The sequence below is a fragment of the Ixodes scapularis genome, unplaced genomic scaffold (genome assembly GCF_016920785.2).
Source record: "Ixodes scapularis isolate PalLabHiFi unplaced genomic scaffold, ASM1692078v2 PGA_scaffold0__279_contigs__length_252992795, whole genome shotgun sequence".
Lineage (NCBI taxonomy): Eukaryota > Metazoa > Arthropoda > Arachnida > Ixodida > Ixodidae > Ixodes > Ixodes scapularis.
In genome coordinates, this window is record NW_024609835.1 from 117,330,293 (window position 1) to 117,355,711 (window position 25,419).

Consider the following 25,419-nt stretch of genomic DNA (forward strand, 5'->3'; position numbering starts at 1 on the left):
TACAACAAAATTTTGTTGTCTTCGCCCGCTTTCGTCATTGTTCCCCTTCCCGGGGTCTACAAGATGTCGATGTTTTTAAAAGTGTTTGGGTCGCATCGTAATTTTGTTTTTATATACACTGATTTTTAATACATTGCATTCCAGGTAGCATTTGCATGTAATCAGCAATTTAGTACAACATTTGTTTGCACCGCCAAAATCGCCTACGCTTCTGAAATTTACATTTACGTTTGGAATGAAAAGCGCCATAATTCAATGCATTGCAAAATAAAAATTCCACGCGATGTTTAAATGCATATCCTATTGGAAGTGTGACGTATATCACATTTAAGTTTATTGAACTCTACGAATAAAATCGAAAGCGGTATTTTTTTCACATTAACTGTAAAGAATATTTGAAAGCATAGAATGCATTTTAACGGAAAACTCCAATCTTAGAAATCGGTCATTTCATCTGTCTGTCCGTGCCTTTATCCTCTAAATTTAACGGGGAAAATGGTTTCACGTCACCTTATATCACGTTACCTGACAGTGATTTTGTTTCGTCCTTAAATTAAGCACAGAAATTGACGTCACGCAACCTAAATGCCAATACAGTTTCCCCCCGAATGCGGGTAAACTGACCTTAAGCGACCTCACCTTGCGTGACCTATACATCAATTAGGCCTCCTGGCTAAATTTACCTGGGAAAAGAACTTCATGTGACCTATACACAAATCCCGTTTCCCGGCTATTTTTAGCAGGCAAATCGACGTCGCATGGTCAGTTTAAATTCGCCACTAAACTTATTGGGCCAATTCACGTCCCGTAACCTATGAACCAACACGCGGATCTGACGTCACGCTCCTGCGGTGGCGCTGTTGTCGCCACGGCGCATGCGCAGAAGCTTCACCTTATGCGGTTCTGGTTTCTGAGCTTGCGCAGTGCCCACACCTGGTGTGGGCAAATGCGGGTTTGTTTGTAAACAGCGTGTCGGTCTATACACAAAGTAAGGTTCTCCACTATATTTAGCAGAGAAATCGACATCATGTGACCTACGCACAAATTCAGTTTCGCCGTAAACTTTAGCAGGGATATTGATATCACGTGATTCATGTGCCAATTCACGTTGTCTGCTAAGTGTTGCGAGAAAATTAATCAAGAAATATAAGTTCTTCACTTCCCGAAAAGATTGTTCAATGTCTTCTAAACACTTATAAGGACTGCTTGATAAGTATTTCAATCCATGCCTTATAGGACATTAAAGATAAATAGCGCTGCCAATTTTTTAACTGATTTTTAATTATTGTGATATGTCTTGCAATTTCGTTACCTTGGTTAGCATGGTATGCACCTGAGAACAAATTATTCTTGAACCCGAAAAAAAGCGACCTGCCAAATATTAAAAGAGACCAGTCTCGACATTTTATAACAAATGTAAATTTTAATTTCCTTCTTCCTGTGCTGCCCAGAAGACGATATAAATTCAGCAAAGCTTAAGAGTGGCTAGGAATAAAAAAAATTACATACCGACACAAAATTTTATAAATACAGGGTGTCCCAAAAGAAAATTTACACGGTCTTCTTTACCGTAAAAATAAACTAGGTATCGCCGAACGCTCATTCTCCTCCCAAAGGTAGCGCTAGAGGTCACAACCAGATGCCAAAGTTTCAGCCTGATCCGACAACTTAATCAAAAGTTATAACTGTTTTTCTGAAAACTTCAATGGGAAAATGGCGGCCGACGGAGTTTTCGAACACATGGGTCTCTATAGCACCAGAAACCAAAAACGGGCAAAATTTCCCATGGAAATTTTCAGAAAATCATTTATAACTTTTGATTAAGTTATCGGATCAGGCTGAAACTTTGGCATCTGGTTGTGACCTCTAGCGCTACCTTTGGGCGGAGAATGAGCGTTCGGCGATGCCTAGTTTATTTTTGCGGTAAAAAATACTGCAAATTTTCTTTTGGGACACCCTGTACATTAAAGCGCCTCATTTAGGAGCCTGCTACATTTAAAAAGGGCGTGTCGGTCTGTCTTGGCAGTTGGTTTCGTTTGGTAAGTAAATTTTGGCTCCTTGAGATTCGAAGAAGCTTACACGCGCCCAGTGTTGTTCTGTATATTTTCTCACGGCCTTATACCCCAGCTGCTCGAAGCATGGGTTTAGTCGCGTCCTCCGCAGTTGTAAGCGGCAACGACGGCAACACACCTTCATGTCTTTCGTTTATATGCGCTGGAATATGCCTCTACGAAGCGCTTGTGCGTTCGACGGTCCCGAAACTACAACGGGACGAGATTCATCACTGACCGTAATTTTTAAAATCTACGTAAGAAGTATGTTTTGCTCCTCTTAACATTCGATTGCTCTTTGGTCCCTGGTGGATCGAGTAGACTGTCTGGGATTTAGAGGATCGGAGCGATTTTCACTGTTGCATAGAGGGCATTTGTCACAATTTTCAGGTATTTGGAAAAAAATAGCGCCGATTTTATCCCTGAAAGTTCTGTGTATCGCAGTAAGCTTTGTAAGCTGACATCGATTAGATACTAAGGTCGGCTTCCAGACGGGATGTTTAGGCGAGATGATCCCGCTAGGAGCCGCACTGTGCCACCACTGTCCTGTCGCACGTTTCCAATCATGGTCTGAGCGGCAGAATTTCTAAGAAATGACTTTAATTCCACTCACTTTTGTTATATAAAACCATGATGTAAACGAACCGGCATTGGGTACTAGTGAAAATCGTGAAGCATACATCAAGCAAAAAGTGGTTAAATCGACCAACCTCGAGTTAACGAGGTGCACACATCTCTTCCCGACCTCTCACTCTTTGGACTCGGTTGACGCAGGTGACGTACCTGCCTTGTTCGCAACGCGGCATGTGGCGCATGGCGATAACGGCAACATATTGCAGCTGATTTTACGGCTACGCAGTATATATATGTGTATATATATATATATATATATATATATATATATATATATATATATATATATATACATCTGTAGAACTAGTTTATTTGCAAATACAATTGACTTTGCTGGCTTGATTTTAGTGCCCACGTACGCAAGTTGGATTCGACTTGTCGCCACTGCGCTCACAGTGCCTAATCCGCGGGACACAAATAATATTACTGATTCATTGAGTACAGTTGTTTATTATTTCAACATTGTATTGTACCAAGACGGGAACGTCACCGGTATCGCCCTTCAACCCCTAAGATTCGCAACGTTTAAATTAGGTAGTGCTGGAACAGAGGAACGAATAAGAGTATACGTTGAGCGAGAACGGCTGGCAAAATGTATTGCACACAGCCTCCGCTAAGGGATAACACCCTAGGTGGTATCCCCTAGTGGAGGCAGTGAAAATTTCTGCTTACACGCAGAGCCTACGTTGTGCCAATGGAGTTTCTCCATTGTCCGAATTGAGATTAGGGGGTTTTGGCGAAACCATTTCTAAGAAGTTCTTGAGATGACTCAAGATCTGATACTACTCAGAAAGCAAAATACACAATGGAATTCAAAGCTAATTCTAGGAAGGAACTAGTTAAGAATATGTTTTTAATGGTTTGCTCCACGTAGAGGTATCTTTTAACTGCCGCGTTAATTGCCATTTGGCGCTCTTCAGTTCTTTTCTACTGACTCGATGCAGACATTGAAACTTTACCACAAAAATCAATTACCTTGGCCTAGGATCCATTTTGGGAGCTCGCAAAGTCCCAGCAGTACAACCCAGGCAACCATTGGTGCTGCTTCACTTGGGTATGAAATCTATACTCTATAAATGAATCGCTGAAAGAATAAACAAACTTTCGTATTAGTACTTATAACTTGAGGTGTAAGGTCGGAGGCTTTACATCAATGCCTGTTTCAGGCATTAATTTGTTTGTTCTGCGTCTTCGCGCCTTTTAGAGCTCAGCTCCTAGGCTCCCGTTTCTGGCATGAGCGGCGTTGCCATCGCCGTTGGCGTAACCGCACGTTGCATTATGGGATGTAATGTGTGACGTCACGAAGGTCACGACATAGAGTTATTATAATGCACGCTAGAGGTTCAACTGGCGCTAGTGTCTATGCGACTTCCGTGACGCAAATTGAAGCAGACAGCAACCAGTCTACTTTTGCGGTGCTCCTGTGCATTCCTATGGGAAAACGCGCGTGCATTGTGCCTCTTCACCGAAAAAGAACACGGAACACTTCGGCTATTTGGGTCGTACCAAATAGTATGTACTTTGATTAACACTGTAAATGTGTAATTCCTTTAGTTAGCGCATTTTTCTTCATCAGTGAACGATGTTTAACTTTGCTACATTCCAGTCCCAAACGTGTGTGCCGCAGCAGATGTGTAAAAACAAGCGACGATTCGAAGAAAAATTACAATCGAAAAGAATGTAGGGTGTGTTCAAGGCTCGCCAGTATTCCGGTGACGCTCATATGTTGATAATATGCCAGTCCTCTCACTATATGGAAATGACCCTGTCGTGCATGAGCGGATAAAAATATTCAAATAAAGAATAAAGTACGTGGGCTATGAAAGGTGCCTCTTCGTGTTGTTTTTTCTGCCGGGCAGCTTTTATCAAGCACTTGTTCTCAAAGATTTCGAGCGTGCGGGTAATATTTTGAATGTCGAACAAGCAGCTTCGCTCAGAGCAGAAAGAATAAAGCGGTACTTATTTAAAATCGGAATAGATTACGTGGCCTTCAATTTATTTTGATCGTATATGCACATGTAGTTACTGATCCTGTGTTACTGCGTAGTTCTTGCCGTCTTGATTTCCAGATGTCCTTCGTTCGTTTGGCACGTATATCCCCCAGGCTGAAAAGCGCCGACGTCGTGTTCGCGCTAAGAGTGTCCGACAGTGCACATAAATACATGTACGAAGCCGTTTTAGCCCAGTTTTTAATGCGATGAATTTGAAAGAAAAACGCCGTAACTGACCAATTATTTCGTTGGCCTGACTGAGAAATGTTCCAAGCTACCTAGTAGGTACGGATTATATGGAATATTTGCTCTTATGATCGAGCGCAGGGAGAAAATGCACTCACTTTTTCCCTAGAAATGCATTACCGGAAGTCAATTTTCGTCTGGTTGCTGTCTGCTTCAATTTGCGTCAGCACACTAGCGCCACTTGAACCTCTAGCGTACATTATAATAACTCTATGGGTCACGAAGCTCACAAGTAACGTCACGTGTGTCCCGCGCGTTGCATTATAGGAAACGTCCCATAATGCAACGGGCGGGTCTCACTCCTGACCCACGCGTTGCATTATGGGACGCTTCCCACAATGACCTCAACGTGACGTCACGTGTGACTTCACGAGGGTCACGAGCGTCCCGCGCGCCGCATTATGAGAAACGTCCCGTAATGCAACGCGCGGGTTTACTCGTGACACGCACGTTGCATCATGGGACGTTTCCCATATTGACGTCACACGTGACGTCACGCCTGACGTCTCGTGACGTCACGTCTGACGTCACGAGGGTCACAAGTGATGTCACGACGGTCCTGATGGTTACGAGTGACGTCACGATGGGGGAGGGAAAGAGGGAGAGGAGAAGGGGAGGAGAGAATGAGAGGAGGAGGAGAGGGTATAGAGGAGAAGGTACGGTGGAGAAAGAGGAGCATAGCCTTTTCTCCGTACGCTCTCTCCTCCTCCTTAAGAGCTGTGCTCTAATTCGGCATTACAGAGAGTTGTAAACGTCTTCCGTTTTTTTTCCACTAAACGGTACATTCAATGTTATTTTTAAATATAATCGACCTGCATTTGTTTTTGCATGATGGCGATTATGTTAAAACGTCAATATACTGTACAGAAGAGAATAGCATACAGTCCTAGCCTCCCGTAAACAAATATTGTAATTCCCCGACGATTATATTTTGGTCAGCGACAGAGTTTTATAATACCTTACAGCCTAAGAAACGTAGGCCCTGACGAGTCTTCAGCTCCATATTATATCTCCGAAGTATGTCTAATCGTCGACAAGCTGATGTAAGTCTCAGGCGTTTTAAGAAAGGCGAGGTGTGCATCATTATGCTCAAGCTTCTTGGTTCGTAATTTGGTATTTAGCGTTTTCTTTATCAGTTATTAATGTTGCAATTTTATTGACTGCAAAGCGATACAAAGGGTTCTCCGAAGTCGCCATGTCCAGCGTTTCGTAAGCTGTCAGTGACCCTTGGAAATAGAAAATCGGGGGCGTCTACTTTCTCGCAAAGCACTTACACTGCAATCACTGCAGTTAACGAAGGAAGCTCGGCGAATGACGGGGCTAAAAATATGTTTAAGCCCCCCCCCCCAAAAAAAAAAAAAAAAAAAAAAAAACAGTTTGCGCTGTGGCACTGTGCTTCACCATAGTCTAGCCTTCATCCCACGACTAAACATAATTTTAGCCTCTTCGTTTCTTTGAGCTCGTTCTGTAAATTGCAGCGCTTGGATCTTCCGAATGCTTTGTGGGAGAGTACACACCATAGATATCTTAGAGTATAAATGTTAGCGGTGTTTTAAGGGTCATAGAAGAAAAGAGTCGCCTTAACAGACCTTAGGGAAGCACCTACTAATATTTAATTCGATCGTTCTTACCGGCAGTCGCCATCACTCATGGCGGTGCGCGCAATTCTTCAAATTTATTATTTGCAGTTATGGTTTCAAGTATTGACAAGCTCCACTGATTTTAGAGTCAAAGCAATTGGCGGTTGTTCAAGGTAGAAGTATGTTTTGAATAGAAATAAAAAGAAAACAATCCTTAGCTTACATGCCTTAAAATTAAACAAATAAAAACAGATTTCTTAAAGTACCTGGATGGAACATATATGGCCCAAAATAAATCTACAGTATTTTTTCTTTTCATGTAGTTTGTGTTATACGTGTCTATAGTGGGCGCTTTACTTGGTTCAAAATTTAGCGCTCCTTAAGAAAAGTTCAAGTTGCGCCTGAAGACACCGCGACGCTTTTTAAAGTGTTAAAAAAGCAAGATCTCGTTTGAGTCAATGCTGTTAAGTTTTCTTTGGCTGAACCACCCGAAGACTGCCGATGAACAGGTGAAACCTTTGCTGTCAGAAGAAATATTCGCTTATTGTAAAATCAAGCATGCTGTTAAGACCTTTGTAACCAATCAGGCACGAGCAAAAAAAGAAAAAAGACAACGTGGCGAATTTTGCATTTTACGACGAGCTGGATAGCCTTACCGGGAACCAACAACAATGCCGACCAACAAAATCGTTACAGAATTGTGTATTCAGGTGAGCTGGTTAGGATACAAGATAATTTAAATCATGAGACAAGGAATAAAATAACGAACAACATGGCACAACATGTTGTGTCATGCTGCCTTTTAGCCAAGAAGCTATTTATAATGGCAGATAATTTGGGGTAGATGAATGCTTAGCAATTTAAAATAATTAGCTTGTTATTAAGTAGATAAAGGATGCCTTTAATTAGAAGGTAGGAAACCGAAGAATATTACTAAATTATTTAATTTTAGTAACATTTACCGCGCTTACATCGCAATTTGTCGCGCCATCACACTACAGCGCTTTATCATGTTTTGTAAGTTTAGCGCACCACATTGCTTCCCACAGATCACAAATATTTCTAAGGTTTACTTATCTAGTGGTCTCGAATACGCCCAGCAATTATCTAATTGAAACTACACGTTCTTTTTTTTCAATTTTAGGTAATGATTTGGCTTATCGTTACGATTATACCGTATATTATGCTCCCCTCACCGTAGTTGCAAAACCCAAAATAAATAAGATTTCACGTTTTTTCTTTCTTACCGATTTCTAAAGTTTAAAAGAAGCATCTTTATACAGATAACAAACTATAGATCATCACAACCTTTTAAGTCATAAATAAATAGAAAGGGTTTTGAGAGTAAGGAATGGTTTAACTTGACATTACTTTTTTGCAAGTCACTGCCAAAGCAGGACGCTCTCACTAATCACGATAGGCATGTCAATTATCGGGCTGCAGGGGCTATCTCAGAGAGCATAATAATGCTGCGGACACTTCGAGGAATGTAGGGACAGTCAGCAGGCCAACTAACGTTGGTATTTTATGGTATACACTGATTAGTTCATTGTATTTGTGCGAACCCTGCTGAAAAAGACCAATGAGCGCATATCATAATGTAAATTGTGATATCAATTTATTTATTTATTTGGTCATTAGAGTACTTTAAAGGTCCTTCTGGGAAGGACATTACAGAAGGGGGAATAATATTTAGTATTTTGTTCAAGAATATACAGATTTGCTTTAAACATATCCTTAAAGCCACGCTAGCGATGTCTGTGCAGGCGAAATTTTCGGCCAGAGCGACACAATATGGGGGAACATTTGTCACTATCAAACAATAAATGCTATTTTTTTTATTAGTGAAGAGAAAGCTATACGTTGGGAAAATGAGGGAGAGGAGGAAATGAGAGAGTGCGGGACTTCAGAACGCAGAGCTCCGATTTAACTGATTAGTGGGTAAACCTAAAGCTAGCTGCCCCGGCCTCCACTGCAGTCGTCGAACGCGTAAAAACGAGGAACGCCGGCGTCCAGCGTTTAGCTCTCGCATTCGAACAGGTTCGACGGTGCAGTGGAGATAAGGGCAGCTAGCTTTAGGTCTACCCACTAATCAGTCCAATCGGGGCTCGGTGACCTGACGTCCCGAAGCGCTCTTGTCTCCACCTCTCCGTCAGTTCCTCGGCGCAGTTTTCTATGGAGAGTTGCTGAACGTAATAAAAAAAACCTGCTAAATAAGTGAACTTTAGAAAGGTTTGGTACACGTGGGAAGGGCGGTGTTGCGCTAAAATTAACTACTCGTGCAACTGGCGCAGGGCTGATGATGCGATAAGGCACCCACGTGGTGTTTCCGTTTCTTATCATTCGCGTTTTTGTACCGCCAGCGTTGCACCCGGTGTGTCTAGCAAAAATTAGACACACAAAGCTACCTCTTTGAAAACGACACGATGCGATGTTTTTTTTTTTTTTTTTTTTTTTTTTTAACACGCTCCACATCTTTTGAATTTGAGGTTTAGCGCACAAAATCAACATTTTAAAAGTTAACTAATTGATTTGTGTAAATTCACCAGTTGGGCACATCGCACAAAAAAAAAATTTACTTGTTCAGTTGACCACGAATAATATTACATCGGTTCATCACGCGTAGTGTCCACCATCTCTTTTTTAAACATTTGGCACATGTGAGTTGAAACACCCTGTATACAACAATAAAAAGCTGCCCTCCATTTGCCCAAACGCATGATGTTAATAGTTGTATACCTTTTAAAAAAAAAATAGAATTATTTTATTTCATTTGTTGATGAACACGTCTAAACTAACACTAATTATTTAAGTCCTAAATACGTACTTACACAATATTCTTGCATATGTATTGGACACAATCGCATTTTTTTTTCAATACGGTGCTGTTGCTAATACTATTAATAGCTCATACATGTTATAGGCAGTTTACCCGACTTCAGATTTCTAATTTTTATAAACTTGATTGTTTGTTTATAATGGTCATCTCTAAATTATTTTCACCTTCATCTTATGCAAATGTCAACTTGACATTAAATTCACCTGTACGTAAAAGCCACGCACACGGCGTGACACCCGCCATCGTACTTTACGCGCAGTGATGTTACAAACGTCCTGTAAAGTATTAAAAGAACACAAACCAAAAAAAAAAGCTTTGTTTAAAATAAGTGTTGAGAAACGCGTATATATTTTAAGGTTCGAAAAAGAAATCTTAAAGAAAAGGAAGTAGTCTCGTAGTCGAGGGTTTATATATTTTTCTCGTATAAATAATACTGTAAAAATATGACAAGAAACACTTAATTTGTATGAGCTTTTTACTTGATTCGGTTCGAAACGCTCGTTTTTAAAACAATGAATAAAATTATAAAAATTCCCCTTAGTCTAGCACTTGACCAATGAGGAAAGTGAAGTATATGTCGCTTTTGCATAAAGATTTGTCACATAACCTACTGGAAAAAGAAGAAAAAAAAAGCTTCACGCTTTATGTTTGTGTGCACTGGCTGCTTATACCGTTTACACTTCGAATTGTTTTTTTTTACTCCCTTTTTATGAGAAGGACGAACAGAGACGTGGACAATATGGAAAAGCCCTGGCGAAAGCGTGGCTTAGAAGGCCTTCAGCGCTTTCTGTAAGAGGAAAGCTCAACCATTATAAAGAACATTTTTGTCGTCACTCTCGAATTAGCCAGCTTTCACTGAGTTAATGTCAATGTCAACGTTGATTGTAAAGGAGTTTCTCCAAAAAAGGTGAAATCAAGCGCGGCTGAAATAACTGGGTTGGCAAGTTGAGCTATAATGTTCGTGCGTTTGAAAGTACTTTCGCGGGATAAAAAGCGATAAGTAGATTTTTATAAAATAAACAAAACAAAAAACTTTGTTTTTGTGTGTTTATTCTACGACCTTATCACGCAACGCCCAAGCTCTGCACACCACACTCTACGATCCCTCGCTCTCACCCTTCGTGCTGAAACGCCGCAAGCTTGATTAAAAAGCAGCGCCGGAATTTGTGTTGACTCAACAATAGTTTGCCGACTAATTAGGAAGTTACAAAAAAAAAAGTCGAACAGCCGCTGAAATGCCGCTCGTGCACAGAATAGCCCCGATAATTGCTCAACTCTCTTCTCTTCTGAGCCACGCGCTCGCTTGACCTTTTGTTTATGTCGTCCGCAACTGTGCATTCCCAATCGAAAACGGACGGAGAGGGCTGACATCGCCTTTTCTATTACCTTTGTTGTTACTGACGAACAATTGCCCAGAAAGCAGTGCACTACGTGTTGAAATGGAAATAAACCACCTCTACCTATGGTCAACGTTACTAGAAGAACTCCGTTGGGAAACTGCCTTAGAGCCTACTTTAGAAAAGTGGCTTCGATCCGTACTCGAGAACCGAACTAATGTAAAAGAGAAGTAGCGCAAGATGCGTCGATGCACGAGGCACGTGCAACTCGCAGCCTTTGGGAAGATCATGGCGGCACAGCACAGCACTGAGCAACGTTGGCACTGTGCTAGACTTCGGATGCTATGTTCTTCCCAGAAGTCGCGCGCGGCACGTGTCTCAAGCATTTCCACAACAATGGATGGCGCCACTTTTCCCAGGATAGAGGCACCTTAAACTATACTCCGTTTCACCTTATGTTGTACCGCGGCGAAGGCTAGAGGCGCGAGCTCATAGCTTGGCAGCTGCCCTTAATGCACAAGAGCTTGTGCCACCGAGACTGTGCCCTAAAGCAAGGACCTCGGGCTTGCAGCCTTTTCTGCGGTACATCATAAGGTGAAATAGAGTATAATGTCGATCACAACGCCACCATTTCTACCGCAGCGGCCACTCCGGGAACTGCATTTCTGCATGTATCGGTTTAGGTCGAGTCGCGCTAGGCCTGTGGCGCCATCGCGCATTGCCATTTCGCAGTAGCAATGTAAATAAACTTTCATGTTTTGGCTAGTCTCTAAACGGTGGCGCTGTTATCGTATTTAGTTTGGTTTCGGCGGACGCGAACGACCGGTTTTCAAGGGTGAGTTCCTCAACTGAGTGTATTAGCCACGTTGCCCATGGTCTAGTGCCTATGCGGTAAAAAATGAGGTGACAGGTGAAAACATATGCTCAGGTTGAAACTACAAAATCCCACGGTGCAGTTTTATTTTTGAGTTTGACTGGATTGGTGTTAAGAAGTCTATAATACAGCCACAAACACTACAAAGCATTGACGTGGCCTTTTTGGTGCTGTTTGATTGGCTCCATCAGCCGACGTTCCGAGCTTATGGTACCAATCATGCAGCGTAAAGAGCGCGCCACCACAATGTTCGTTATGTTTCCGTACGTGCTCTATCGTCGCTGAACCAATCATGTACAGAGAAGGCCCAGTGACTTGTGCTTTTGGCTCTGTTTGATTGGCCCCTTAAGCTCGTCTGTCGGTTGCCTCTTAAGGTAAAACGAAGTATAGTGTCAGTTTCGCTCCGATCTATGGTAAAACAAAGCGCACTTCTGGACTGACGTTTGAATAATTAATTATCTTTGGAACTATATTCAAGAGCTAACTTCTTTCCCGGTGCCTAATGGGTGTGTAGCTGACTGTTGTTTCTTCTAGTGGCGGAAAATGTGAACCTCGTCTGGAGCTGATATACTTATTAGTGTTACGGACGCGCTATGGAGAGCTCACTTTATGGTCGTATATATATCTCGATCTTTTAAAGGAGCTCGGCTTATTTTCTCTGACCGAAATCGACCGATCTTTTTAGATTGGGTAATTTTTGCGAAATAAGCTTTTGTGCTACGGACGGATAAGAATCAACAATAACACTTGTCAATTCCTTCTAGTTCCCATGCATGCTTTGATTTCTCTTGATGAAGCGCCACGCTGGGACATTATGCCCGGCCGAAGGGCAATTATAATGAGCCTCGAACAAGTGCTGTGGCGGTACTATAGATACTGTTAGTCCACTCAACAACGAAAATTCAATAAATGCTTCATCAAAATAGCTGATTTTGAACAGTTGATTGCAGCGCTACTTTTTTTTTCTTATTTTGTGAGATGTTACAAAGAGGCGGCGCCGCGTGTAAACTATGTAGTGGTTCAATCAACTGGTGAATAACATCGGGGTTTAAAGGGCTGGAATGGGGGAGGGAGGGGGGGAGGGGGCAGTGTCTGTCTGTTCTTTGCTTGAATGAAACATGTCCCATGAAAATTGAGCTTCGCCGTGATGCACACCCTTTCTTTCCGTCTAGCTATTAGCCTGGGAGGGTGGTGAGGTTTTGATTAAGTGGCTCTCCGCCTACAACTGAATTGAGCAACAAGCAAAAACATATACATGGTTGAATACCCCGGTAAAGTAGAAAAGTTCACGGCTTATAACAACAACATGGTCCAAAAGTAATAAATAAGCTTTCTTTTTCTCTGAGCTTTCCCGCAAGTTTCCTTTTCTGCCGTTCTCTCTCTGTGCACCGCAAAACCACGTCGTGGTGCGTGTGCTCAGCCTATGTGCACCTGTACACGGGGTCGCTCTACAGGTCATGGGGGTGCGATTCAAAAGATTATGCTGGCTCACAGTAGTGCTCAATCAAAATTGCCTCTGATTTGCCTGGTTGTACGTGAATGTCGTTAGATTAAAAAATATCCGACTCATATAACTAAGAAAAAAAGCCCCAACTGGGCGATGCAGGGGCGTAGAACGATAAAAATCGATGAAGCTGAAGCGTTCTGTGTCGTGAGTTGTCCGGTATTTGTCAGGGAAGTTTTTCGACTTCAGCGGCTCTTGGCCGGGTCCTATCAATGTATAAAAATAAACCTCCGAAACCCCCGGTGCACAGCACACTAATAATTATAAGTAGCCTTATTAAGGGTATTACAGCAATTCTCATAATAATTCCACATAAAAAAAGAACAATTGTCGAAAGGATTAATTTTTAGAAATTTTTTTGAGTACATTCGAGAAAACACTATTAAGTTCGGATCAGGTTATAAATTTTTTGTGATAAGCTTGGCTAAACTTTGCGCGCTCCTCTTTAGATTGCTTTTAACACGGTTCAAAAACGCAGCAGAAAATGGGGTAAAGACAGGTTTAGCGTAGTAAACGTCCCTAAACAAAATAACTACTTAACGTCACCCGCTACCTAGAACTAAAGTAACGAAAATATGTTACTCGGTCCTGCTGTACAGAAGAAACAAACTAACAAATAATAATGCCGAAAAAAGTAACAAAAATACAAGCAACGCTTTGCGTATCGGTATAGATGGGATTCTAGCTCTTTTGCGCGAGATACCAAAGGCGCCTTTTTTTAAAGGGTCTAGTAGTCATTTCTCAGCTGCACACATTTCTGTGTTTTCCTTTGTTCAAAAAAAAAAAAAAAATTTACTTTTTTCTTAAAAAGTAGACATATGAAACCAGTATAGCGTTTAAAAATGCGAATCCCTGAAAAGGAAAAAAAAAACAAAAAAAAAACACCAAACTGCCTTATTCAACTTCAAGAAGAGTCTAATGTATTCTTGAAACACTACTTGGCGTCAATTGCCCTCTTCACATGCACGACAGATGGGCAACAAACAACGAGGCTAACGTTCGGTATAAAAAAAAGCGGTCGAGAGGGACGCTCAGGCGGATCAGCGTTCCATCATCCCGCTCCTCCTCCTCTCCTCTTTCCCCTTATCCTTTCCGTTCCCCATTTTGCGTTCGCACGTTTCCGCCGTGGGCGGGAGGAGAGTGGGGTTGTGTGGAAACACGATCGGAGCGCCACTCACCGGCTCCCTTTTAAGACGCCGTCCTATGGCAGCGCGCTTCAGACTGTTCGCGGACTCCGACCAAGTCCTGTGGGGTCTCCGATCGCACCAAAGTCTCCGACGCTGCTTCGATAAACTCGAAACTCCGCAGCAGTCACCGCCCACTCGGCACAGCACATTTTGCTTAAACAGGGCTTCTCGGACTGTCAAAAATCCTACGCGGGACGTTTCTTTTTGTTTTTGCTCTTTGACAAACAGCGAAAGCAATTTTTGTTTAAATTATTTGATTTCACTTGTTCTTTTATTTATTTATTTTTAATCTTGCCCCTTTTTCTCCCTTTTTGAACAAATACTTTTATGCGGAAAGTCTAAGATTATCCTTCCCTCGCCAGCTAACCCTGCCTCTCAAAAAAAAAAAAAAAAAATATATATATATATATATATAATAGGTTTTGGAACACCCCATCGCTGCTCGGATAAACCAAGTCTTTGCTCGCTTGCTCAAGATTTGAGACTGGAAACAAACAAAGAAAACAAAAAATAGTGACGAAACACGAGCCAACTTGAGAAGTGGAGGCGTCATCCGGGACACTGACTGTTGTCCCCTTTGCCTTGGGAGTTTGAGGAAGAAGGCCCGTTGTTTCGGGGGTCGACCGCTTCGCGTTTGCGGGCGCTTCGAGCGGCACAGCGAAAGCGACATCAGCACCGGACCCGTCGGCCGCGAGGAAGTCAGTTTCGTTTTCGGGAGCCAGCCGCGCGGAGTGAACGGAGCGAGGAGAACCAGCATGTTGGTGGAAGCGGCCGAGACCATGTCCCTCGTGCGTGCGCTCTTGCTGCTCTTGTGCGCCTCACGCCACAGCGTCATGTGCTCTCCGGTCGGGAAGGTGAGCCCTTTCTCTCACGCTTTACGATTGTCTGCGAAAGTTTCTTTTTTAGTTTGGAGTTTAAAACAAATCTGTGCTCATATTTTGCTAAAACTCTCAATCAACTATTGAACTAATTCATGCCTTGTGTCCCAAAACAGCTGGCGGGCCTCAGGAAGGAGCATGCATATAAGCGGATAAAAGAAAAATGTATAACAACCGAATAATCATGAGTACTACACTTTTATTGAACTTCTCAGAATTATCCAAGATGTTTACGTCAGAGTACTTTTCCTCGCCATAGATAAGTTGCATGCGTCCTGGAAAGTATGACTTTAAGAGCTTCTTGACCGTGACATGCATTATACTTTATTTTGAGATATTAAGGAGCATTGGTTCATTACGTTAATGGCAAGTTAAGAAGGAGCATGCATTATGAAACTTCGTCCCGTTCTGTTAATCCATCGTGTGTTCCGTTTTATAATATGGTGTTACGGGTTAAATAAATCATCCTAAAGGTAAATAGTAAACACGTTTTTTTTTTTTGCAGCAAATATAGGAAGTACAAAACTTACAATATAATATCTTGAACATATTCGTACAACATATTAACAATTCGGGCGATTATATTACCGAGCTTTTTTTTTTTTTTTTTAAATCGATGTACGTTCTAAATAACGGACGGTATAAAAAAAAAGCGGTCGAGAGGGACGCTCAGGCGGATCAGCGTTCCATCATCCCGCTCCTCCTCCTCTCCTCTTTAACCTTATCCTTATCCGTTATCCTTATATACGTTACATATTCTTGAGATTTTAAGCCATGCTATTTACAGCGCTATACTTTTTAAAACTATCAACAATGTTGTTTTTAATGCGGCGGCTTATCTATTACTTGCTCATATCTAATAAGCTAGAGTAGAATGTTTTTACAAGAGAACATGTCATCACTCGTATCTTTTGAGGTTTGTTTAGTGCACAGGTAGTTAATGCAGCAAGTACCTGATGTTGGGCAGACCTCTAGGTTTTGCTTTTCGTTTCCAGATGCGTTTTTGATCAAAGTAATCGTATTTATATATGAGGGCTACAAGCTATAAATATTAGTAATTACAAGCATAAACTAGGACAAGTGCAATGCATTGGCAAAAAGCAATATTCTAAAATATGCTCCTTTGAACGTTGATGAAACAGTTTGGAAAGTAATTTTGAGGGTCTACTTCTATTTTACAAAGGCAAACTAAAAATAACCTTTCAGTATGTGCAGCTCAGCTGCCAGAGTAGAAAGACTCGCGCAGCATACAGCTCGAAAAAATGCCCAATGAAAGTACATTAAAGCAGTATAAAAATAATAGTCTATATGTTGAAAACATATTTGAGCAGTCCGAAATACTCCAAGTGCATTTTGCGTTGCATAAAAGTAAAATTAGTACATTTTACGGTATTTCGACAAGGGGTAATTCTACCGGCGTCGCTTTCAAATTTTAAACGAGACCTACCATATTATTATAGGGTGATTATTTTCGCTTCAACAACCTGGAGTAAGTAAAAAATCTAGTTATAAAACTTTTCGCCATTGGTACTATGGTCAAAGTTAGCAGTTTCATTTTTGGGTAGGACAGTTTCTGCAGTTATTCACTTTTATTATTAGCCTGTTTCTCCACTTGAAAATTTTTACACGGGCGAAAGCAACTTTATGTAAGTTATGGACACTTCCTTCGAGCGTGTAAATGCAGTGCGCGGCGCTTTAACAGGCACAGGTAATTGTCCGTTTTTTTTTTTTCTTTTTGTAGTAGTTGTCATTTTCGTCTCACAATCGCAATGCTCTCTTCCAATCTTACAATCTGATAGTGTGACGGAATACAATCATCCGTGCACCGATCTATACGAGGTCAAATTAGTAAGCGCGTCCTTCGACATTCTAATTGCGCAAAAAAAAAAAAAGTTTCGTCGTTGTGTTTGTTTTACTTGCCGTGGTTGCCTTAAAATTTCACTCGCGAAACGTCGTCTGTAACCTGCTTTACTATAAGTATATAGGTACTATACCGCAGCCGAACGGTATATATATATATCATCCGATAGACCCAATAAAGCGGCAGTGAAAGCGCATCGTCATGACTTTCGTCGTCTTTGTGGGCTCAACCAATCACATACAAAGAGAAGAGAGCGCGAGATGAGGGCGCATTCGCTGCACGTGGTGATTGGTTTAGCCGATACTATAGAGCGGACAAACAAAGACCGATACGAGCGCCGTGGCGATTTTTGTCGCTCCAAGATCGGCTCCTGCGGATGGTGAGGTCGACGGCGGTCGGACCATTCGCGTGAAACAAAGCATGGATTGGGTCTCGTAGATCACCGTTATAACTTAGAATGCACGGAAAAAACTATAACTCAAAAGAAAAAAAAGATAGCAGCATTCTAGTAAGCTGAAGAATCCAAGTCTAGATTCAACGTTACGTCGAATTCATTAATACGGTAAACAAGACGGTACCGCGCTATTTTTTTCTGTTTGTTACAAAATACAAAACAAACAAACAAACAATACATTTTACTGTACAGAACGTTCTCTCTAAAAAGAAACAAAAAAAAAAACACGGACAAATTTAACGGTGCACGTTGTAATTATGTTATTTTTAAAGGATAAAAATCTATATCATATTCGGGATGAAGAAAAAAACAAAAAATCAGGCGCTCGAAGAATGATCATTAAACCATAAACAATCGACGTAAAAAAACGCGTATAGATCCCCTGTTGAAGAAAAAAGAAAAGGAAAAAATACGGTGGGTTATTTACGAAACAAAGTAGCACGAACGGAACTCGTACAAGCAAACCGAAATGCACTCAACGATGTCGCAGAGCGTGATTCACCGCAATACTGGAACTATAACGTACGTCGTGGCCAGCATTTACAAAATATCATTCGAGCCCAGATTTCTGGGACGTATTGGGCTCGCCTTAGAATCGTAGAAGCTCAATGATCCTTAAGAAGGAATTGCAAGTCGCCGAAGAGGCAATATCAATAAGTTTTGCGCGTTACACGCCCCAGTCATTATTTTTATGTACCACGCATTCTTCATTCTTAGCAGTATGCGTGAATGGGGTGGAGTTTTTTGAATACTGACATATTAAATTGTCGGTAAATAACGTACCGTCCTCAATCGATACATACTTAGCGAGGAGTTCAACGCCAAAGAAACAGCACCTACACTCGCCTTTGATACCTGTATCGGATTTGTGGCCTGCTTTTCTAGCGCGAAACGAATTAATTACTAAGCTGACTTCCTCACGACACAGGTAAAAACAGTTAAAGTTGTTTCTGAGTGCAGTACCAAATATGCTCATGTATAATACGTAACAAGGATCTTATAGATATAACAAATATATAGACAAAATACTAATATAAAATACATACCTGTGTCGTCTGCGTTTGCACTTCGTGTATATATTCGCTCATTTGCAACCGTTTCACCTACGCGCTCCACTTTGCAAGGGCCTTGTTTTATAACGAGCGTTATTCGGTAACTAACTCAGATATTTCATATTCATTATTCAATATAAAACGAATTTAAACTTCTTTGTTGTCTGATTATAGGCGCATTGTTAAGGCGTCTACAGGTGCAAAAATAATAATAAAAAATTATCTAGTCTTGTAATATTTCAAATCTATAAATCTGCAAGACAAACTTTGATACCTAAGGTGAAAATCTAATATTAAATAAAGATGTACACGCGAGAAAAGAGCGCTCTGTACTTTCGATCAAACGAAGTTACATTCTGTAGAAGCTGCAGCCAACTTAGGGTGCGCACAAAGAATCCTCTCCAGTTGTTCATTATTAAACTGCTTGCAGTTCATTATTTATCAACTAATGATCGATAAAACTCGAAGGAAAACAATCAGAGACATACACTGTAAAGCATAGTTTAGCTGTGAAATGCGTATTTTTTTTAACGCATGCATGTACAAGTTGTTTTTGAAAACGCGGGTCAAATCTTTCGTGCGAAAACAGCGCATCTCAGAAAAAAGGTTCATGCCGTAGTGGTCTGTGCCAAAGGACCCATTAAGGTAAATTATGAGCGTTCAATATAATTCGATAATTAATTACACGTTTAGTAGTTGAGCTTTTATTTATTATACTTAAAGGTGCTTTTAATTGGAAACCTGAGGCGAGTCATCAACAACTATTAAACGCACCCATATTACAATGACATAGGGTACGCGCAGCATTTTGCGGCGTTCCTAAAATCTTCGCAACAGAAATCCTGCCGTCCGTGACCAAAACGTACATCGTACTTGCGCCGCGCCACGCATCGCTCGAAAGAGAGGCGAGATGAGAAAGCCTCCGGACTACCACATGAGGTTCGCCTTTTTGACGTCGGTGCCGGCATGAAGAAGCACCTCTACGTGCGATGCGTGACGGTGCATGCACGTTCTGCTTCTTGGCCACGGGGGCGTGAGTTCTGGCGCTGAGATCCGCTCCGATAAGAAACCGAAACATATAGAAACGCATCCCAATTGAGCAATTTTCAGGAAATGGAAAATGCTTCCGGTGCCTTATATTATTGTAAAACGGGTGTATTTAATAACTTCTAGTGATTCGCATTAAGTTTGTAAGTGAAACCGTACCATTTAATGTTAAAAATTAAAATTTAATTACTAGAATGTAATTACTTACCGAAATATACGGAACGCTAATAATTTTTCCATATGGACACTTTGGAACATACCACGACGACATCAACTTTTTTTCCCTGTACAATGCGTAGTTTTCAAAGAAACAATTTAACCCGTATTTCAATAATAAAAAAAGGGGAAAAAACGCCCTGTATACTAAAAAAATTCACTTATGAGTATGTAAAAAAATGTCACTGATTATAAATGACTAACCCTAGTATGATGGCTGACAAAATTATTTCCAGTGAGCAAATGACAAAATACTTCAATATAGTGTTTTCTGATCCCTAGTACACGAACTACAGCTATTATCCTCATCAATAAGGTTGTATTACTCAGACTCACCTCTCGCAAGTAGTGAATATTGGCTAAAAAAGCAGAGATACAATAAATACGTTGACCATTTTGTTGCTTTAGTCGCTGTCAGAGATTGATAAACACTGGGCGTGGCGAGAGCCCAGCATTTAATTGACGCTCGGCAGCCAATGAAATTGCTGCGTTGGCTGATAAGAATGCCGAGTAACCAATCAGGAAGGAGGAAATCTGTCAACATACTACTAAGCCACGCGCTGCCTTTCATAAGCTGATGGGTGCTTCAAAATGTTGTGGATGAAACATAAATATAAAGGCAACTTGTTTTTCAAGATTAATTAAAGCGAGCTAATTGCGCGTCCGATTTTACGCTATTTTTTGCGAAGCTTTTTAAGGTACACGAATAATTATAGGTATCGATCGCTATTGAAAAAACTCTACGCTCTTGTAACCTATGTTCCTCCAGAAAGGGAGAAACGTTCGTCCTAAAAGCAGGGGAATAAAGTCCTTTGCTTTCAGGACGCTCTTGTAACCTATGTTCCTTCAGAAAGGGAGAAACTTTTGTCCTGAAAGCAGGGGAACAATGTTCCTCCTTCCCTGGCATCTCATTATGGCGGCCCCGAATTGGGCAAATCGAGCTCAATAATGCTTAATGAGGACGCTACGTTTATGTAAGGGGCGAGAGAAACAGCAAATAAAAGCGTACCACGTGCTTTCCGCGAACTATATTTATTTCCGAAGTCTGCTTCACCACGAAGGTAAAGAAACTTGCGTCTCGGAAGCAGTTTCTCAGTCTTCTAGTCGTCAGCACTACGATGTTAAACCGAGACAACCGATACCCAGTTACCTCGCGCACTTTACGCCTTATCTTTTCTATTCCCCGAGCAACAATTACTTCGTCAACACGGATCACAGAGGTGTGGTAAACAATTCGCGAAACCAAAAGCCGGTCTCAAAACACCGAATTCGAAGCAGCCTACTTGGCTCATTGTTGCACGGTAACCAGAAATTATCACGAAGCGTGAAATGAAGTTAAACCGCTTGCCCCAGGTGGCATAGTCAAGCAGATTAATTGCAAGTAGCCAGCCTAGGTAGCGCTAGGTACCGCCCAGTCCATGCGCTATAATACCCAAGTCACATGCTGTGACTACACTCAAGGGCAGAATGACGTTATAAAAGCAACTGCGGAAAGGCAAACGGCAGTTGTAAGCCGGGATCATATAACTGCCGCATCCTCCGCTCCCCCTTTTTTATTTAATCATGACCCAGGGAGGACGCAAGAGAGGCGCCACACTTGGCTTATGTTTGGCAATGCAAGGGTTCTAACCTGTGTGTAGTGAAGCTTCGCTAAAATGTGTTAGTCAGTGACAAAGTACTTTTCTTTGGCCTTCCTATCGGCTCTCTTTGGTTAATAACATATATGGCCAAGTGCCAGAGATGAGCCAAACGTGCCATGTATCAACCGAACAACCAGCAGCGAAGCCTAGTCTGGCATTTTCCCGGGCACTGAGGCCCAAAGAAACAAGATGGGAACCGAACAATGAGGCAGTGAAATCTAACACTGACTGTTCTTTGGCAATAATCAGGGTCAAAACATGCAGACTCCTGTCAACGAATATTAAGTATGGTTATACCTTAGCTGTTTGGAGACCTTTAATAACCTAAATTGTGAGAGAAAAATCAAATTTTGTCCCAAAGAACAGGACTACTTGAGCTCCCTTGAGCTTAACGCAACTGCCCAAGTAAAAGGTAAAACAAAAATCATAATATTGCCAACTTTTCGGCGTTTGTACATTTTTTAATGCCTGTCAAGCGTTTGGGCAGGCTCGGCCACTGGATGATGCATATTGGCGGAGAAGTCAATAAAAGCCCAAGGGAACAACCAGCCTTGCATAGGGCTGCCACAAGTTTCTCTTGAGTTTCACGTTGCGCTAGTTTTCCTCGGCTGAGAGCATTTGCGCCAGAGAGTACATGCGTGCGATTTGAGAACGATGGACAATAAAAAGATCAATGGCGCTCGCGTCACTTTTGACTTTTCAGCTTTCTTCTTTTCTCGCCGATGAATGTTGAAGTTTGACTGAAATATGCAATTGCATTCATCGTGAACTGTCTCGAAATTTACGGGCCTCCCTTTCACCGATCGGGGTTCCACTGAGAAAGGCCGATTCAAGCATATCTTAGAAAACATTGAATTTTAAAAAGGTTTCGCGAATAATAATACATCTAATAGAATTCCTAGGCGCGCAGGAAAATTAAGGTAAAGACTAATAAATATATTCAACTGAGCTCGCTTACTTGTACAGTCCAGCAGTTCCATTAATAAAAACAATTAAAAAATAAACATAAAAATTAAAGTGGAGTTAAGTTTATTAATATTGACATTAATAAAGAAAAATATAAACATTTTTAACGTTTTCTGAATTTAACGCATGGGGAGGCACCGCATATAATAGAAATCGTATTGGCTACGCGGTACAAACGCAGACATTTGCATCAGATTAAAAATAACGATAAAGCACAGATTATTTTATAGAGTGATTCAAGGGAAATTTGAAAAGGAGCAAAGTAAAACGAAATGTTCATGTGAAATTTATTTTAATTAAGATTAACTATCAACTTCAACTGTAACTTTCTAATGAAAAAAGCACGCGCTGCATAAGTTGAGAATAAAATGAAAATACACTATTCACGCTTGGGGCGAAATTTTAGGCCAACAAAAAAAAAAAGACGAGGATAGTTTAGAATTAAATTTAAGCAATTTTGAGGTCTCTTCCTTTTTATTTTCTTGTGTCATCTTCTTTGGGTGAAAAATACGTGAGCTGTGCTGTGACGTCAAAGAACAGATATAATAGCAACGGAAAAAGTTCTTAATGAAAAGAAATATGCATTTATACATTAAATCTCCCACATACGTTTCCGTCAGACTAGAAAAAAAGCCTATATTATGCCCTAATCAGCGGCAATTTTTCAATTTAGAATATTGGATTTAGAATCACAATATTGCAATGCGCTTCCCCGAGCAGCGAGCCCGTGGCCAAGTGGTTGTCATGGCTACTGCGCAAAGGGCCGAGGTTCGATGCTTGAGAGCGGCCGCACCTTTTTGTTATTTCTTTAAATGTCGTGATGTCGTGAATTCAAGAACACTTCTGTTTCTTCGAGGTCTGAATGTTCTACGCGTCGAACATTGTACGCCGATTGTTCAAAAAGCCCCCGCCTGTACATAAGGGTATCCGCGTGGCGAGCCGGAGTCAGTCTCGCCCCAGCGCTCGATCCTGCTGCTACGCCGCCATGGACGCTTGCGACGGCAGTCTTGTTCTAGCTTGTTTCGGGCGCAAGCTCGCCCCATTACACATTCAGTTTCCTGCAGTTATTCTTTGCCTCATTAAATGTCTCTCGCTACATTTTGGCGGAGGTGCGGGGTACCGCGTTCGAGGCCCGTGAGACATACTCTTCAGACGATCAGTGGAGATCGATCTTTTTAAACTCTTGGGAAGCTTATTCCCCGTTGACGAACCCGAAACCCGTACCAGCCGCCGTACCCAAGTCCTGCCTCGGAATTTCTCCCTCTACCGTTCAAGCCAAACAAAAAAGAAAACTGGCCACGATGAACACTACGGTGCAGCAAGACGGAACACCACCGACTTCCATCGCCTGCGCGCAGGACCCACAGCGGACGCCGTTGACTCCATGCCACCTTTATGAAGATGTGGGCAACTGGTTGAGCCAGTACGAGTGCGTCGCCCGGTTCAACGAATGGGGGGATGACCAGAGCCCGCGGAACGTCTACTTCGCTCCAGAAGGCACGGCACGCACCTGGTACGAAAACCACCAAGCGTGAACTTCGTCGTAAGAAAACTTCGAGGCCGAGCTTCGACGCACCTTTGTCAACCAGCAGCGACGACAGCGGGCCGAACAGTTGTGCAAGCAAGAAGCCAAGGGCCGACCGACAGCGTCACAAGTTTTGTCGAAGACATTCTCCGCCTGCCCTCTTGCCTCCCAGCTGTAACAGCACGGATACTCGCGAGCTAATTCGTGACGTCGTCCGGGAAGAGCCCAGGAAGCTCCTACCTGCAGCCAACCAGCCGGCTTCGCTTTCGATAGCCGCAGTTGTCCGCGAGGAAGGTTAGCGAGCATTCCAACTGAAGTCTAATGCCAGCGTAGCAGCACCCGAGGAGCCCACTCTTACCTATGCCAAAGTAGCTCGGAGACTGGCGCCAGATGCCCGGTAGTATTCGACGCCGCCTCGACGTGACCTACCAGCACCACAGACTTTTCGACGTCGGGAAGGGCAGCCCCAAGTCGTCCGCGCCGAATAAACAGCACCTAGGAAGACGGATGTGTGGCGCAAGGCCGATCGACGACCGCTGAGTTATCAGTGCGGCGAAGTCGACCACAGCTACCGGAGGTGCCCATACTGACAAATGGGCCTGCGAGATTATGCACCGAGCGATCCGCGACCCCACCTTGGGGAGCGACCAAGGGACTTTGAAAAGTACCCCCGACGACACCTGTCCCCAGCGCCGACTTCACCATGAGGTTCCCGTTCGCATTCTGCTCGACGAACGTTTTCCCCCTTCCGCCGCTCTCGGCGGGACAGCCTGCCCCCCCCCCCCCCCCCCTATCTCGTCGGTAAAACTAAGTGCGGCAACGCCTGGAGGTGACATTGCCGAAGACGACCGAAGTAAAGAGCCTTCAAGAACGCCGAATCTCTCCCACTCTCCCTACACCACGCATCGCAACGACACTCCTCCAATGATGCACAACAACCTAAACGTTGTCGTCGACGGCCACGACGCATGGGCACTCGTGGACACCGGAGCAGAGTACTGACTCTTGAGTGGGAGGCTCTCTCGCCGCCTGCGAAAGGGGACGACGCTGTATGATGGACCTCAAATAGAAACCGACGGAGGGCACCTCATCACACCAGTCGGAAGATGCACTGCTCATGTCGAGATTCACAGTGAGATGCGCCCTGTGAAGTTTGTCGCTCTGCAAGACTTTGAAAGGGACGTTATTCTCAGAATGAACTTTCTCTGCGACTATGGCGCCGTCATCGACCTCGGGACAAACCAGTTGACGCTGCGAAAGCCTGTTCTGCCGCCGATGGTGTCCAACACGATGTCGACCGCGATCCGAGTTATGGCCGACCATATGAACCTGCCAAGGCAGTCGAGCGTTTTCGTAACCGTCATAACCGTCGCAGCCATGTGCGGTGAATCTCTTTTGGAAGGCGGCGTCCAACTGTTCTTTGAAAAAAAGAAAAATTGGCGTCGCACAAGGAGTAACGGATCTCCAAGAAGGACGTACAAGTGTTCTCACGACGAACTTTCGAGCTGAGCTGCGACACCTAACGAAGGGTACCACCG

General features: G+C 42.6%; 2 protein-coding genes across 2 annotated transcripts in view; one reads left to right on the plus strand and one right to left on the minus strand.

Annotated features, from left to right (window-relative positions):
* Positions 1 to 3,720, minus strand: part of LOC120845946 — a 106,339-nt gene extending 102,619 nt beyond the window's left edge. Inside the window, exon 1 of the mRNA XM_040217509.1 lies at positions 3,660 to 3,720. Within this exon, the coding sequence (XP_040073443.1) occupies positions 3,660 to 3,720 (61 nt within the window). The remainder of the gene's footprint in view (positions 1 to 3,659) is intronic.
* An 11,298-nt stretch (positions 3,721 to 15,018) lies between these two features.
* LOC8034930 (corticotropin-releasing factor-binding protein) overlaps positions 15,019 to 25,419 on the plus strand; it is a 156,688-nt gene continuing 146,287 nt past the window's right edge. The window contains exon 1 of the mRNA XM_040503524.2: positions 15,019 to 15,096. Within this exon, the coding sequence (XP_040359458.1) occupies positions 15,022 to 15,096 (75 nt within the window). The 5' untranslated portion in view covers positions 15,019 to 15,021. The remainder of the gene's footprint in view (positions 15,097 to 25,419) is intronic.